The 16,935-nt window shown below is 44.1% G+C and overlaps 2 protein-coding genes across 5 annotated transcripts in view; both read right to left on the bottom strand.

Moving 5' to 3' along the window:
* Nucleotides 1-11,245, bottom strand: part of GPATCH2L (G-patch domain containing 2 like) — a 50,272-nt gene extending 39,027 nt beyond the window's left edge. For all 4 annotated transcript variants that reach the window (XM_066627493.1, XM_066627477.1, XM_066627486.1 and 1 more), the window contains exons 1-4: nt 11,156-11,245; nt 8,248-8,918; nt 3,202-3,266; nt 1,935-2,102 (exon numbers count right to left, since the gene is read on the bottom strand). In XM_066627493.1, the coding sequence (XP_066483590.1) occupies nt 1,935-2,102; nt 3,202-3,266; nt 8,248-8,909 (895 nt within the window). In that variant the 5' untranslated portion in view covers nt 8,910-8,918; nt 11,156-11,245. The remainder of the gene's footprint in view (nt 1-1,934; nt 2,103-3,201; nt 3,267-8,247; nt 8,919-11,155) is intronic.
* The window catches only part of ESRRB (estrogen related receptor beta), a 332,439-nt gene that overhangs the window by 304,469 nt on the left and 11,035 nt on the right, over nt 1-16,935 (bottom strand). The gene's annotated exons all lie outside the window — the stretch shown is intronic.

Below are 16,935 nucleotides of genomic sequence, written 5' to 3'. Positions count from 1 at the left end.
ATGAGGCATTTGCAGGGCATTTGCTGGGCCGCTATGAGGTACAGGAAGCTGGACTAGATGGGCCTATGGCCTGATCCAGCAGTGCTGTTCTTATGTTAAATGGAAGCCTTGAGCCCTAGCTTATTTTTTTTCTCAGGAGGAGAATAAAAGGATAACTTTGGCTGCAGCTGCCTTGCAGCCTGATCACCATGAAGACTGAATGCCCTGTCAGCTCTGCAAAACAACAGCCCTGACCCCTGAGTGACCTCACAGATAAGTCGAGGAGGTGCTTTACACTTCATTTATTGGCAGAAATTTCTTGCTTTATAGGCAAGTATCTACAGCACATTCCTACTGTATGTTTCTGACGGTCAGCAGAGTTGGATTCTCTGTGCCCTGACTATAAGACTTAAATTGAAAACATGGAAGAAGTGCCTACCCATCATCAATCAATGGACTGAGGATCTCTTATCTATCTACTATTGAGTCAGTTCTTTACAAAAGACAACTTCGTATGGACTATTTCTTGGATATTTGAAAACCTTTCTTAAATGCATGTTTATAATGTATCTTTAACGATCTTTTTTTCTCTTCCTCTCTTTTTTGATTTACAATGTTTTCATTGTATTATGTGTATCACAGTAAAAAAAATTTAAAAATTTACCTCCCCACAAGATGCAGAGCCCGACTTGGGTCTCCTCAGTTTTGCACCAGTAAAAGTTCTGTGCAAGCTGGTGCAAATCTGACTAGACCCATTGGGACCACCAGGGCTCTATACCGGGTAAGGGAACCTAAGTACCTTTACCTCAAGGAGACCTCCAGCTGCTTCCCTGACTCCGCAAGATACAGCAGCAGCTATTTTAGCACCGTTGTACCACAGGGAAGCATAGGATTGGGTCCTTAATCATAAAAAAGCCATCTCCGAATACCTGAAGGACTGTCACAGCTTACTCTACACCAGTGTTTCTTAAACAGTGGTATGCATACCACCAGTGGTGCCTGAGCTGCTGTCCAGTGATACGCAAAGCTGATCATCCTTGCGAAGTTCCGCCTCTGCTGCCCAAGTTAATTTTGACTGGAGGATTAGCCTCTGGCTCATGCTCACCAGCTGATTGGAAGCAGTGCTGCCAACAATTTGCTGGTGAGCTCCTGGCCAATAAGAGCGTGAGAAGCTTCCCGCTTTCCCTGGGAGCTTCCACGCAATGGGATCAGAAGGGGCAGACCAGAAGAGACAGGTGTCATGAGTTGACATCACCAGTTACTGGTGGTACTTAAGATAGACCATAAGAAGCGATACATCAGAGAACAAAGGTTAAGAAACACTGCTCTACACAGCTTCTGAGGGCAGGACTAAAATGAATGGTTTGAAACTATAGGGGTTTTAGACTAAACATGAGGGAGAAAGGTTAAGAGCTGCCCAGCACTGCAACAATCCACCTTGTGGAGCTGCGAATTCTTCCTCATTAGTGGTTTTCAAAGAGAAGATGGACAACCACTTGTCAGGAATGTTGTAGCAGTTTTCTTAGTTGAGTAGGAAGGTAGACAAGATGATCTCCAACAACTCTTCCAACATTCTATGAGCCTTCCTTGCGGCTATTAAAGACTTCAGCGATTTTTTTAAAAATCTGTGTTATGCAATAGTATCAATATGCTGAGACAACTGATATACTAGGGTATTAATCTGCCCATAGTACATAAGCTAACACAGGCCAGAAACAAGTAATGCCAGAACATTCCCCTGTAAATCAGGTCACATTTATCAATAGCAAAATCAATTTCTTTCTGAGATGTAACAAGTGGCAGTGACATACCTTGCTTCCATAATCCAGTTAAGTCCAAAATTTCACTAAGCCCATGATTACAAACTCAATATATGTTGGGAACAAATTTCACAGAAGTTGATGAAGGAATCTGACTTTTCAGCAACAATCCCCAAAACACCTACAAAAACTCACCTCTTGTAGCAGGCCGAGAGGGCAGAAGGAATGTTGAGTCAGAGAGTTTTTCCAGGCTTGAGTCCATGCGTTCCATGTCAGAGCGATGGTCAGCTCCCCACTTGTGCAGGACTGTGAACCCCGAGACACATTCACCCTCATAGAACCAATCACTCTGCTCATCATCTCCTAAGACAGAAGCAAAGGCCATTCAAATACCTCAGGATACCCCATTGCTATTCCTCATACACACTCCAATGTCAGTATCATTTGACCTTATTTATGGGACAAACTCCATTTCACATTAAATGAATCAGTGTAGTTAGAGGCTTGGTTATATTCATGAGTAGCAGCCATGGCGGGCCATAATTTGTCTCAGGACCACAAAACAAAAGGAGAATATATTTACTTCCAAATGGCATCTATGGGGTTAAAAGTCATTCTGGGAGGAAAATTTTCATCAGAAAATTCATCAGAAAAACAGTGCAAAGGTATAAAATATCCTCTACCTCTGTACTGTGGCCCTAATATGAATTGTAAATAAACTTAAGCACTGAATTACGCAATAATGCTTTCTGCATCACATGCGGTTTGGCCCTGACAACACAATAAGCAGCATTCCTCTTAAGAACAAATTATTCCTAGCTGTCTGCATCCTGCCCACGTATCTAAGAGGTAGAGACAACATTCTACCATATACATTACAGCAGGTCTAAACATTATTGTTCATAATTCTTTTCAATTCATCCTTCACATTTGTATGTGTAAGCACAAATGTGTTATATTATTATAGGTTAGAAATTTTTTTGGTCTGCCTATGTTACACATCTCATAAAGTTAAATGTGATCGCAACATATTGCAGAATGAAACACGTGAACAAATTAGTGAATTCTCCCTAACCTTCATTGCAAAAGCTGATCAGAGAATGTGGGGGTTTTTGTCTAGGAAACATAATTAGGAAAATTAGCGATACAAAACATATAAGCATCAAGAACTACAACACCCTCACTATAAAATAGCAACATTTGATCCTTTGAATCTGAACAATATTTGCATCACCCTCATTAACTGCACCCTTGAGTTCCATATCTTAAACACATTTTAGTTCTTCAGTACAAAGACTATAAGGACCATTTTCCCTTTTATAAAATCTGTTATTATAGATCACATCACACTGGTCCAATTCCATGTATGTGCCTTTGCCTTTTATTTTAATCTTTTTAAAGCATAAAATTACGTTAAAGAGGAACACAACAGGAAAGACTCAGAATACAAGCCTATGATTACCTTGGCGACCTTCATCATTGGTGAAAAGGCCAGTGTCACTGCTGCTACACACACTGCTGGTTTCACTGGAAAGATAATTCAGATAATTAAGCACACATGCATTTGCAATATCTATTTTGAAAAAGTAGGTTCTCAAGCATTTTCAGTATAGCCCATAATATACCAGGGGTGCCCAAACCCTGGCCCGGGGGCCACTTGCAGGGAGCCCCCGGCCTCCAGTGAGCCTCTGGCCCTCCGGAGTCTTGCTGGAACCCACACTGGCCCGATGCAAATGCTCTCAGCGTGAGTACAACTGTCCTACCTCTCATGTGAGCTGTGGGCCAAGGGCTCCCTCCACTGCTTGCTGTTTCACTTCTGTGATGCTGCAGCAGCAGTGAAGGAAAGGCTGGCCTTGCTTTGTGCAAGGCCTTTCATAGACCTTGAGCTATTGCAAGACCTTCATTTATCCACATAAGTTCCATCGCTAACATATTCATTTATTTAAATTTATATAAATCTATTCAAATTTGAAATGTAAATTAATTCTTTTTTTCCCCAACACAGTGTCTGAGAGATAATGTAGCCCTCCTGCCAAAATGTTTGAACACCCCTGATCTATACAGTCATGCTGACCCTGACATGGTATATTGCTAAACATAAACAGTACTGAGATGGCCTTCCAAGTCAGATAAATATTAACACTCATAATAAGTCTGCTTCTACTACGTATTTCCATTGGAAAGGTTTCCAAAACAGTTTACAGGAGGGGAAAACAGTTCCCTATTGCAAAGGACGATCTAAAACATAAACAAAGGAAACACCAGCAAAACCCACCAGAAGACACTATACAACAGGAGCAGCCAAACCGTAGCTCACAAGCCTTGTGTGGTTCTTTGACACATAATGCGAGATTCACAGAAATATGTTGGTTGAATAAGAACAGGTGACTTTTAACATGCAGTGCTTTAGCACATATGTGCTAATCACAACAGGCTTTCAACATTGCTGCGTTACGCCATTTTTGCCCAGCCCTCAAGTGTACGCATTTGGTCCTATTTTGTATATGCAACGTTGGGCAGAAATGTTAATATATGAACACTACGACAACTCAAATCCAAACAATACAGAAATATGAAACCTGGCTGAGAATCAGTTTCCCAACACTTGTGCAAATCAAATTGATTTAGAATTGATTACATTTGTCATGTGGAGGTTTAATACTGGAAACAGAATAACTCAAAGACAAAAAACAAAAGAACAAAACAGAAATACTATACTGTACAGACCAAACATTTACAGAGCATTTTACTTGACCTCATGTAATTTGTTTGTCACAGAGCAGCAGTTCTGTAACTATTTGTCACTGTACAAACGAGATACAGTACAGTAAATAGAGCAGTGGTTCTCAAACTGGTGGGTTGTGACCCCCCAACCTGAGAACCCCCGCGCCCTTCCCTTTAAGGGGTGAGGGCAGAGGGAAAGCAGCAATGCAATCTCCAGGATCACACTGCTGTGGGAGAAGGGGGGGCTGTTTTTAACTTACCTGCTGCCAGGGCCCAGGTGGGTCTGGGGAGCCCTGCAAAGCTCTCTGCAGGGCTCCCCATGGATAAAAAAACCATTGCAACCCACTTCCAGGTTGCGATCTCGAAACCAGAAGCGGGTCACAACCTTTTTTCATTCTACAAGCCATGGGGAGTCCTACAGAGGGCTCCATGGGGCTTCCTACACTCCTGGACCCTGACAGCATGCAAGTTAAGTTAAAAACAGACCCCCTTCCCCCGCAGCAGCACGATCGTGGGGATCACATCACTGCTTTCCACCCTACCCCCACAAAGACTTACCCTGGTTCTCAAACTCCCAGATAGTTTGAGAATCAGTGAAATAGAGGAAGTGTTTAAAGAAAAGTAAATCAAGTATATTCAACCTCAGTAATGCTAACAATTTTTCCAACATTTTGTCTTGACTGGCAGTCAAGTAGATGTTCGGATGGATGGCTCTTTTACCATCATACAGGTTTTGCTTTGAAAAATACTACCACCTACTCTAATTCCCCAAGACAGCATGAAGGAATGAAGTAAATCACAAAACAGCCCTTCAGTTCTTACAGGTCTCCAGAACGACAACCACCCTTCTTACTACAGTACCAGCCCAAAGGTTCATGCAAAGGACTCCCCAGTTTCTGCACTCTGCATGCATACAAGAAAACACACTGTCCTTTAACACAGGCCTCACAGTCCAGTAAGCACTGATTAATGACCTCCACTTACAATGGAGGCTACTTACCTTAACCACAAAATAATGAATGCTATTGATCCAACAAGCTACTGCTATAGAGTGTTATTGATCACCCAATCTTTGGTTAAAATGGCCCTCATTTAGCAATTGCACTGTTGCAAACACCTGGAGCAGAGCATGCCTATAATTAAATAGTTTGGAAGAGTTAAAGTGAGAGGTGATAGACAGATCTCAGCTCTCCCCCATTTAGTTCTGCTCCTGAGCTATTGTTTGTGTCAGAAAGGATATCGATTTTCTATAAAAATAAGAAAACAAGAGGCACAGAGGGGGTGCAGAAGGTCAGGCTGGGATGAAGAAGGAAGGAGAGGCAAACCACTCTGTCTCTGTCACTTGCATTCGAGGAGTGAGATTTTTTTTTTTAAATTTCCTGGGAAGCAACCTCTAATACAGGGGTCTCCAAACATTTTGGCCAGAGGGCCGCATCAAATATCTGACATGGTTTTGAGGGTCGGAAAAAGATTTAAATATAAAATTTATAATAAATAGAGATGGAACTTAGATGAATGAATAAATGAATTAATGGGCTCATTCCTTCAAACTCTCTGGCCCTTAGAACACCCTCCAGACACAACCAGAGCATAGTTCCAGTCATGTTTGGCCAAGTGGACCAGAGGCTTTCAGGGGACAAGAGGCTTGCCGCGGGCCAAAAAAGAGGCTTGCCATGGGCTGCATTTGGCCCCAGGGCTGGGGTTTGGAGACCCCAGGGGCACCCTACAGGGGTGCCCAAATCCCGACCCTGGGGCCACCTGCGACCCTCGAGGCCTCTCAATGCAGCCCTCAGGGAGCCCCCAGCCTCCAATGAGCCTCTGGCCCTCCGGAGATTTGTTGGAGCCCATGCTGGCCCGATGAAACTGCTCTCAGCATGAGGGTGACTGTTTGACCTCTCATATGGGCTGTGGGATGAGGGCTCCCTCCACTGCTTGCTATTTCACGTCTGTGAGGCAGCAGTGGCAGCAAAGGAAAGGCCAGCCTTGCTTTGTGTAAGGCCTTTTATAGGCCTTGAGTTATTGCAAGACCTTCATTCATTCATATAAGTTCATCTTTAATATATTCATTTATGTAAACTTACGTAAATTTATTCAAATTTTAAATGTAAATTAATTCTTCTTTTTTTTTTTGCCCGGCCCCTGACACACTGTCAGAGAGACTATGTGGCCCTCCTTCCAAAGGGCCAGACACCCCAGCACTAATATATCAACATAGCCAAGATTCCAAGTGCTACTTTAGGTAATCACCAAATACACCCCACCAAAAAAGGAAGGAAGTGAGCCACGATAAGGAAAACAAGTGAGTGGTCCAATTGCCTTGTATTCAACAAGCAAGTACAGTGACTGTTTAATTCTCGCATGGTATTTTAGCAGGGATCAAGCACTATGAAAGAAATCTTGTTGTACCAAAATAAGATTACATATGATCAGCAACCACCTCAAGTTCAAAAGAGCTGAACTTGCAGTAATGGGATTTATTTTATAATACTGTTTTACTATGCTATTTCTGTGTAGAATCAAATTGGAATTTTTTTACACCAATATCCCAAATGTACCTTTGTCAGCTGTACAAAGTGTACCACAAGCAGTGAGATTTGAGACACCAAAAAGTATGAACAACTGTACAACCATCCCTTCATTTTCACCATGGAGTGGATTCAGCTGTCATTAGAAAACACTTTTCTTTTTACTTTTTTTATGCTTAGGTTTTTACTTCTATTATGCTTTAAGTAACCAACTATTCTTACAAGGGTACCATTTAATGCAGTGGTTCCCAAATTGGTGGGTTGCAACGCCCCAGCTAGGGAAGCATTTGCCCCTACCTAGGGGGTCCCACTGGCCTTGGAGAGAGTCCAGGAGGCCTGCAGCCCCCTCCACGGGCCTCCTTGATGCTAAAAATCGCTCTGTTGATAGATCAGAGCGCACTTCCAGTTTTCATGTGAAAACTGGAAGTGCACTCTGATCTACCAATGAAGCAACTTTTATCAAAGTCGAGGCCCGTGGAGCGGGGGGGCTGCAGGCCTCCTGGATTCTCCCCAAGGCCAGCAGGGCCCCCCCACCGGGTAAGAGGGAAACTTGGATCCCCACAACGCTTCGATAGCTGCGGTACCATCAGAACAACCATTACGGCGGCACCATCAGGATATTCTTAAGGGGAAATGGCCCAGTTTTGTATACCAATGGTGGGTTGCAACCCACCACTTTGGGAACCACTGATCTAGGTATTAAATGTATAGACCACTTATTATAGTCTTAGCAGTTTACAGTAAATTCCAAAAAATAAAGTATATCTAATCTAAAATTTAATATACAGCCAGACATTAAGAATACCGTTTCTCCAACTTAAAATGTAAACTAAAATTTAGTAAAACACCATCTGAAATAACAGTCTTCACCCACTTCCTAAACTCCAACAAGAAGGCCATATGAACTCCTTGAGCAGCAAGATGCATCACTGACGTACCACTAGCAAGACAACTGCAGACCTTAAAGCTGCCACATTTCAGACCTACAGAGAAGAACATGACAGACGATCTTGATGCACAAGTTGGACGTGCACAGAAGATTGTGTTCCTTCAGCCACAAACAAGCTTTTAATAAAGAATGGACAATGGATAAAAAGTTCTGTTCTAAGAAGCACAGACAAGATACACCAGTTGGAAAACTGGACTACAAAAAAAGATGCCGCATCTACCAAAATGAGAGACCAGCCACTTGAAAGCAACTGTAAAACCTAATACAAAATAGAACCTGAGACAAGGAAAGAAAGACCTGGAGATCTCACCATTCTGACATGTTTTCATCAGAACCTTGTTTCTGTTCATCCGCTTCACATTCCATCCTGTCATTCCTTCCTCCTTTGCTGAGATAGGTTCTGGTCTCTGCTGACTCACACAGTCCTCGGGTGGATGATGTCCAGGGAGTATTTTCCTTCCAACGGGACAGGCGCTGCTTCTTAGCAGACTTAAACCTGCAACCCTTCTCATAACTCCATTCCGACACTCTGAGTTTTTGCTGAAGACTGGCAGCCACCTCTGATGTCACACGCTTCACTTTTCGACGACGCCTCAGTGGTCGGCAGGGCACATTCTCAGTGAATGAGTCTGACTCGTGCCATGAGTGTTGCTTGCTCCTGAGGGTTGCACTGAGTGCTGGATGTCGCTTGGCATCTGCCATGTCATCCGAGTCACTTAAGTTGGCGGTCAGCACTTCTCGACAGTCCTCCATAGCTTCATCGAGGCTGGATTCGGAGGCACCACTGTAACAGCAAGCATGTTCTGCTTGATGTGTGAGGTCTGACCGCCTTTTGCGGCCACGTCGTTTGCGGAGCTGTCGCCGCTGCTGCTGCCTTGGGCTCAGGGTCATTTCTTCCCACAATTCATACAGCTTGTTCTGTTCAGATGTCTGCTCTTGAGCTGAGGCTGGATCATGTACCGGTTCATCCATGAGCAATATCTGCCAGAAAAAAGAACAATTAAGATCAGCTGTCACACCTGCAGACTGCACAGCCTATCCAAGGTATCTACAGAAAGCTGTCATTTGGAAAAGCAAAAATGGTGCTTTCCATTTACAAACAAAAAGAAAAAAGAAATTTTCATTTGTCCAGCAAAAGATATACTAGTTGCCCTGACATGCCCCCCCCCCAGCCATCACTTCACTTAGGAGAACAGAAAAATGAGCATAAGGAAACCACGGGAAAGAGAAGAGCAAGTCTCTCATTCGGGTAAGCAGGAAGTGGGAGTATAGCTTCAAGACTACAGGTTGAGCTTCATTATTTGCATGGGTTCCATTCCACGCACTCAGGTGGATGGCAAAAAACTGCACTGTAGTAAATCAATTTAAAAAATGAAGTTTCTTTGGTCAGGTGATTTAAAAACAACCTTGTTGACCTTTGTGATGTAAGATAAGAGTCATTAAGAAGACAATCCATCAATCGGTTGTCCTCCAAGAGCTTAGAAAGGAAATACATTCAGCCCCTCCCTTCACCAATGCAAAGTGATCACCTTTCTGCGCTCAGGGAGAAGGGAGGGGTTAACTGGAGAGAGAAGGATTGATGGATTGTCAGCCAGCTGCCCTCTCTCTCTCTCTCTCTCTCTCTCTCTCTCTCTCTCTCTCTCTCTCTCATTAAGGAGGTTATTGTTAAAGGACTGTTCAGTTTTTTTAAAACTGATTTTAAAGGGGTGCTTTTTTCCCCTTCTCCAGGGATCAGCACATTCCTTCTCATTTGCAGGGGCCGTTCGTGTTGAGTCAAATCCATGTATAAAAAGGCTGGACCTGTATTGTCAAACCTATTACAGTACAGCTAAATCCTCCATGCTTTGTGCACAGTTTCCTTAACAAGTCCCCTAACATAAGAAGAGCACTGCTTGATCAGACCAAAGGGCCATGTAGTACAGTATCTCACACTGGCATACCAGATGCCTCAGGGAGCACACAAGATAACAAGAGACCTACCATTTCGCTGCCAAACAGTTTCTGGACATCAGTGGTCTCTTAGCCAAGCCTAAGCTATTTCACAAGCTTGCTGTGAGAATAAAAGAGGAGACCATGTGCATCAGAGCGTCTTGGAGGAAAATTTTTAAAAAGCCAATATTTAATATTTAATTAATTTTAAAGATTTTTTTTTTTTACCCTGCCTTTCTTTTGTTGGAGCAGATGCCCTAGGCAGCTTACACTGTACAAGTTAAATATACAATATATATAAGCAATAAATAAAGGCACAAAAAATAAATAAAACCATTTGGAGGAGGGCAAACTATTTACAACCAAATAGAGAGAGAGAGAGAGCAACCAAAATGATGACTGGGCTAGGGTACCTCCCTTAGCAGGAAAGGCAACAGTGTTTGGGCCTCTTCAGTCTAGAAAAAAGGCACCTGAGGGGGACATGACTGAGATGCACAAAATTATGCAGGGGAAGGATAGAGTGGGGGGGGGTGTTCTTTTCCCTCTCACACCACAACCAGGGGACAGCCACTCAAATGGAGCGTCTGTGGAACACCTTGCCACAGGATGTGGTGGTAGAGTGGAAGGGGGTGTTCTTTTCCCTCTCACATCACAACACAACCAGGGGACAGCCACTCAAACCGATTGTCTGTGGAACTCCCTGCCACCGGATATGGTGATAGATAGAATGGAGAGGGCGTTCTTTTCCCTCTCACACAACACCAGAGCCTGGGGAAAGCCACTCAGGCTGAGTGTTGGGAGAGTTAGAACAGCAAGAGAAGATACTTCTTCAACCAGCATCTAATGACCTGTGGAACTCCTTGCCACAGGATGTGCTGGCGGCATCTGTGGGACTCTCTGCCACAAGAATGGTGGTGGCGCCTGCCCAGACGCCTTTCAAAGGGGACTGGGCAGGTTTCAGGAGGAAAAGCCCCTGGCGGGCTCCAAGCGCAGCCCCGGCCCTGGAAGGAGGCCAGCTCGGAAGCCAGCGCAGGGGAGGGCAGCGGGACGCAGGTCTCTTGCCGCCTGGGGCACCCTGAGGCGTGTGGGGGCCTGTGGGAGACGCAGGAGGCTGGGCTCGGCGGGGCTGCGGGCCCTGTAGCCTCCCGCGGGCCCTCCCCTGGACCAGCCCGGTCCTCGGCCCCCGCCGCCGCCACCCAGCCACACTCCTCCACCCGCACCCGTCCCTCGGCGGCCTCTCCCTCCACGCCGCCCACCCGCCTCCCTTTCCTCGGCGCTCCGCTCCTTACCCGGCTCCCGCGGCGGCTTCCCAGGCCTCATCCACCCCTCGCGGCCGCCCCCGAAGCCTCCCAGCTCGGCTCAGTGTCCCTTCCTAGAGCACTTCCGGTCCTCGGAGAGGGAGGGCGGGACTTCCTCTCCAACGGACGCCCGCAGCCCCGCTCCCCGCGAACAGGTCTTGGGGTTCGGCTCGAGTGGGCGTGGCGTGTCCCCGACGCGGCGGGTCCCGCCCCACTTCCTCGCTTCGCTGTCGGGTCCCTTGCGCAGAGTTGGGGCCGCTCCTCCCCGGAAAGTCGAGCGCGGGCGGGAGCCCGGACCGTTCTCGGAGGGGCTCTGGCTGCAGCCCTCCACACTCACCTGGGAGTCACCCCAGCGACGACAACAGGACTTACTCCTGAGGAGACCTACGCAGGCCCGGGCTTCTTCTCTGTTGGGGCTGAGGGCAAATGTGCTCCCAGTTCTGATGGTCGGGCAGCTCATGTCCCTCTAACCAGGTGAAGGAGCGAGTCTAGGAAGAGTCGGGCCCCGCCTGTCAGTATTTTAAAGGGTTGAAGTTGAGAGCCAGAACTGACAAAAGAAGACATTCCTCTGCCAAGCGTGTGAGTGGCCTGTGGAACTTCTTGCCACAGGGTGCGGTCACGGCGTCTGGTCTGGATGCCTTTAAAAGGGGGGTTGGACTGATTTCTGGAGGAAAAGTCCATCTCAGGTTACAAGTGGTGCTGGGGATGTGCCACCTCCTGGTTTTGGAAGTGGGCTTCCTCTGAATGCCAGCTGCAAGGGAGGGCGCCAGGATGCAGGTCTCTTGTTGTCCCGCGTGCTCCCTGAGGCATCTGGTGGGGCCCTTGAGATACAGGAAGCTGGACTAGGTGGGTCTCTTCTTAGGTTCTAATGTTCACTTGCCCCTCATACAACAAAGGAGTGAACTAGTGGTTCTCAAACTTTTTAGCACCAGGACCCACAATCTGCTGAAACCCTCTGGAACTGATGTTGTGGCCAGACGTGGCATCATCAAACAAGAAAAACTTGAACAAATTTAAAATTTAATTTTAATCAATCAATTAAGTCATGGAGTGAATTAAGCTTACAATAAGTATAAATAAATTAAAAATTTATTTAAAATAAAGAAGAACCCTTCTAACCCTCCCAAACTCTGATCTGTTTAAAAAAAATTCCCCAAACATCCCAAATTTCATCTGAAATTTATCCACCCTGTTTAATTAACTATTAGCATATACAGTATATTAAATTATATATTCAGATGAACATATTGTTTAAGTACCTGTTTGCTCACACACTCCAAGTGATTAGAATGTAATATAAAGAAAATTTTCCCCCCAACTTTCCAAGGTAATTCACATTTACCCAGAGTAAGTCCCATTTACTATCATTATTAAAAGCATATACATAGTAGCCTGTTAAAAGCACAGATCTGTAACATTTCACCAAATGCAACTGATTAATATAACCATAATATACAATATGCAGCTATTAATATAATAGCTGGTCTGGGGCACCAGCTGTGACCATTCATGGAGAATGCAGATTTGTTCGTTAGTATCCATGTTTTTATCACCTCATGTTTAGACTGTTGTATCACACTCTGTCCTTCAAGTTTTAGGGCTGCAGCTGGTACAAAATGCTGCATCCAAATTATGGGTGGGAGACTTGGAGAAAAAGCATATTACTCCAATCCTGCATGAGTTACACTAACTTCCCATTAATTTCTGGGTTCAGTTCAAGATCTAATTATTATTTTAAGCCCTTTTATGTTTTGGACCCTTAAAAGACTGTTTCTGTGAGACTACCCATCCATTAAGATTGACCAGGGAGACCTTGCTTCAGATGCCATTGCTTAAGGAGGCCAGTGGTACTGACAGTGCTTTGTAAACACTTGTAACATGTGCACATGGGTGAAAATCTACTCATGTGCAGGGACCTTGGATAGTGGCCAATGGCACAGTGATGGGATTCAGCAGGGAAGGGTATTAATAAAGCAATACAAGTCCTGCATGGCACCCCTGCAGTCTGAAGCACCGTTTCCTTCACCATCAAAAAATATGAAACACATTTGGGAGAAAGACTTTGGTGAATAAAACTTGGGTTTGGGTTAAGGTGGGGGTGTAAATAAGGTTTTCAGTGCATCCTACTTCATGATCAGTTCCAGCCTGCTCCGATTCTGTTTCAAGCTGCTCTGCTCCCTCCTAAGAGACAAAAGGTAAATATTCCCACTCTTTCAGGACAATGTGTGAAGTTTGGAATAGTGATTGTAGTCCACTTTAATACTATATGCTAAGAATACCAAGGACTCAGTACTATCAAAGTTTCCAGTGCTAATGCAGCTGCACCAACAAGACATACATTGCATCCTGTTGGGGGGGGGGGTAGTCATGGAGGCCTTCTCAAGGTAAAGGAATGCTTTTCCCCTCATGCTGGGGCTGCATTTTGGATAGGATTCGGCCCTCAACTAATTCTGAAATTTTGGTATAATAGCATTAGAACATTCCATAAACTTGCCTTAGAAAGTTGGGGAAAATTTTTTTCTTTATATTACATTCTAATCACTTGGAGTGTGTGAGCAAATAGGTATGTAAACAATGTGTTCATCTGAATATGTAATTTAATGTACTGTATATGCTAATAGTTAATTAAACAGGGTGGATAAATAAAATGGTTAAGTAACAATTCATTCATTTTGCCACCTCAACCACAACATGAATTTTATTTAAAAGCACTACAGTATATAAATATTTTATTCGTTGTTATTCGTTGGTATTTCAAACACCCTGGGGCGCTCACCCATTTTATTGTCAGTATTTACCTAGAACTTGGACACACCCATCTTTCCATACAAGGTTTTTACTGCTGGTATTGTATTGAAAGGTAAGAATGAGGAAAGAAAGCCAGCAACAGGGAGGGGGTTATCCAGTGTATTGCACAGTGTCATATGCTTCATAGGTATAAGTTGTGGGTATGTGCCCAATGCAAAGAGCTCTGAGTTCTGAGGAAACAGGTTTGCTTTCTTGTAGCCCTGTTAGCTGACCTAGAGAAACAGAGAAAGGCAGAGAGGATCTCAGCTGAGATTTCCATGGGCATGAAGGCATTGTCCCACCCTCACGATGACAACTCTTCCGTTGCTGTGGAAATAAGTCTCTGGAACGGAGGACATTATTCTGGATAAGAGGGAAACCAATCCCAAGTGAGGACTCTTTCTTCAAGAGATGGATCCATATTCATTCACGCTAAGGATATTTTTCCACCAAGGAGGGGTCTGAGACTCCTAGGGGGTGGGTGATTGTAGCCTGACACCCTAATTATACACTGTGTCAACTCCCCAATCTACTGACCTTTGGAATTACAGGAGCCAGAGAGGCCCCTATAAGCTTAGGAGGCCTATTGGCTTTATCACATTTTATGTGTATAAAACAGCAGCTCATGCTACTCTAACTAAAGCCAACCCACAGGATTTTTTTCATAGAGCATATTATCATGTGTTATCTCTTATCACTTTTGGAAGCCCCCTTGTGCCTAGAAATTGTGTCCTGTGAAACCTCTGAAACTTCAGTTCTCTCATTTGATGTAGTAGTGTATACAATGTCCTGCAACAGGTTGTTTATGAAAATGAATGTTTATGAAAATACTCCTGCTAACTGGGTAAGAGGCACTTTTTAAGTGGGTGTTCTTCTTTTATTTAGCGGGGGGAGAGTAACGGGCCCTCCTCACCCAGGCACTGTCTTTTCTAGTTGCTGTCTGCTAGTGTTCTTTTGCATCCTTTTAGATTGTGAGCCCTTTTGGAACAGGGAGCCATTTGATTTTTCTCTGTAAACCACTTTGTGAACTGTTGTTGAAAAGCAGTATATAGATATAATAATAATAATAATAATAATAATAATAATATGAAAATACCAATAAAATGTTTTCTGATCTCCAGCCTTGGTACAAACAGCATTTCTCAGAACTGAAGTTCTGCCACTCTTGATTTACTTAAGGCTTGTGCTTTGGTAGATCTTTTGGATGGAGTTTCTCCCTTCTTGACAGATGATTACCAGTTCATGAAAACTACAGCTTCTGTAGTCATAACTTAAGCAATGCACACTGGAGGTTTTATCTTGTGCGTTCCTTTGTTTTTTGATCTTGCACTCCAATCATACATTTTGAAATAAGTCATTTCCGAGGTCAATGGAACTTGCTTCCGGGGAAGTATGATTAGGGCCTCATCAGGTTTGAAGACCTATGTATAAAGAAAGGATGGAAAACTTCCTGTAACTGACATACCTGCAAAGTAAATGGAAATTACAGGCATGAGTAACAGCAAAGCAAATACTGACTCAATGGTGTCTCTTGCCTGGCCCCAAATACTGGCTCAATGGTGTCTCTTGCCTGGCCTCAAGTCTCAGAGGCGCTCTGCCTTTTTTAACATTTAAAAGAATTACATAAGGATTTCTGCATTTATCTGATCATTGCCCTCTTTAATTTTTTAACAAATAGGACACTTTTAAAAGTGCAGAACTGCTCTGGGGAGAGGAAGTTATACTGCACCTACAGTTTCACTGCCATGGCTTGTTTTCAAAGTTCTGTTTCTTTCTGTTATGAATGGCTCATATTTCCTGCCAAGAAGCTTTCATGTTTTTCCCTTTCTGTTCACTGATATTTACAGCCAGCCCAGTCTAATTTCTAAACGTCTTTGATCCATTCTCTCCAGATTATCAGCAAAGACATCCAATAAAACTAAGCCTTGTGCCCACCTCTGCATTATGGCCCACAATTCAACACTTTACTGTTTAGTAACTACATTTTCTTTTGCTTATGATCTTTCTTTTGGCTTTTAATCCATGTGACAGTGACAAACCAATATCACTCTAGTTTGTCCCTTTGTCCTGGGGTAAATGCCAGCAGCCGAAATGGGTGAACTCAGACCTGCACCAGTGATATAACTGCTGACATGCTATCGCAAGGTCACACATTTGCGACAGCGCAAAGGCCTGGTGTGCCTGCAGAGTGTGTGCTCCCCCAGTGCACAAGTTAGTTAGGATTGGGGCCTAACTCAGAATTAAGTTCCACTGTGTTCAGTGGGTCTTATTCCTAGGGAAGTGTATATAGGAATGAAGCCTAACAATCACAAATAAATCTAATAAAACAAGCATATGCAAAACATATATGCTTAAAGTTGTTCACAACCCAGTCCTGTAATTTGCTATGCCAACAAATAAATGCACAAACTGGAATGTACTGATGACTACACCAACAGCAGAACATAATGCAAGAATATTAGTGCAACATTGAAGACAAGACACTTAGGAGCCAATGTTTATTATTAGGATTTCACAATTATACATTATATGCTTAATTAACAAACAGCACAATTCTGTGCATGTCTACTCAGAAGTAAATGCCATTGTGTTCAGTAAGACTTACCCCCAGGAAGGTGTGCATAAGATTGCAGCCTAAAAGAGATGCCCAGGGACAAATTCCTTGGGAGCCACCTATGGGCCTAATCCTATCCAATTTTCCAGCAGCCGCACTGCAGCCCCAAGGTAAAGGAACAAATGTTTTCATACCTTAAGGAGGCCTCTGTGACTGCTACCCCACCACAAGATGCAGTGCACGCCCCATTGGCACAGCTGCACCAGCACTGGAAAATTGGATAGGATTGAGCCCTATGTCTCCTACTGCAGAAGTCCTGATCCCAGATACATTGGGGGGGGGGGGGGAGACTCTGCACACATGCCAGGAGGCTCTGCTTTGCATGTGCAAATAAGAATAATTCTTGCTAATGTGTATGGGAGACATAGGT

This window comes from Tiliqua scincoides, chromosome 1 (genome assembly GCF_035046505.1).
Source record: "Tiliqua scincoides isolate rTilSci1 chromosome 1, rTilSci1.hap2, whole genome shotgun sequence".
In the NCBI taxonomy this organism is placed as follows: Eukaryota; Metazoa; Chordata; class Lepidosauria; order Squamata; family Scincidae; genus Tiliqua; species Tiliqua scincoides.
Note: the sequence above shows the minus strand (reverse complement) of the source record. Positions and strands in the feature narration are given on the sequence as shown.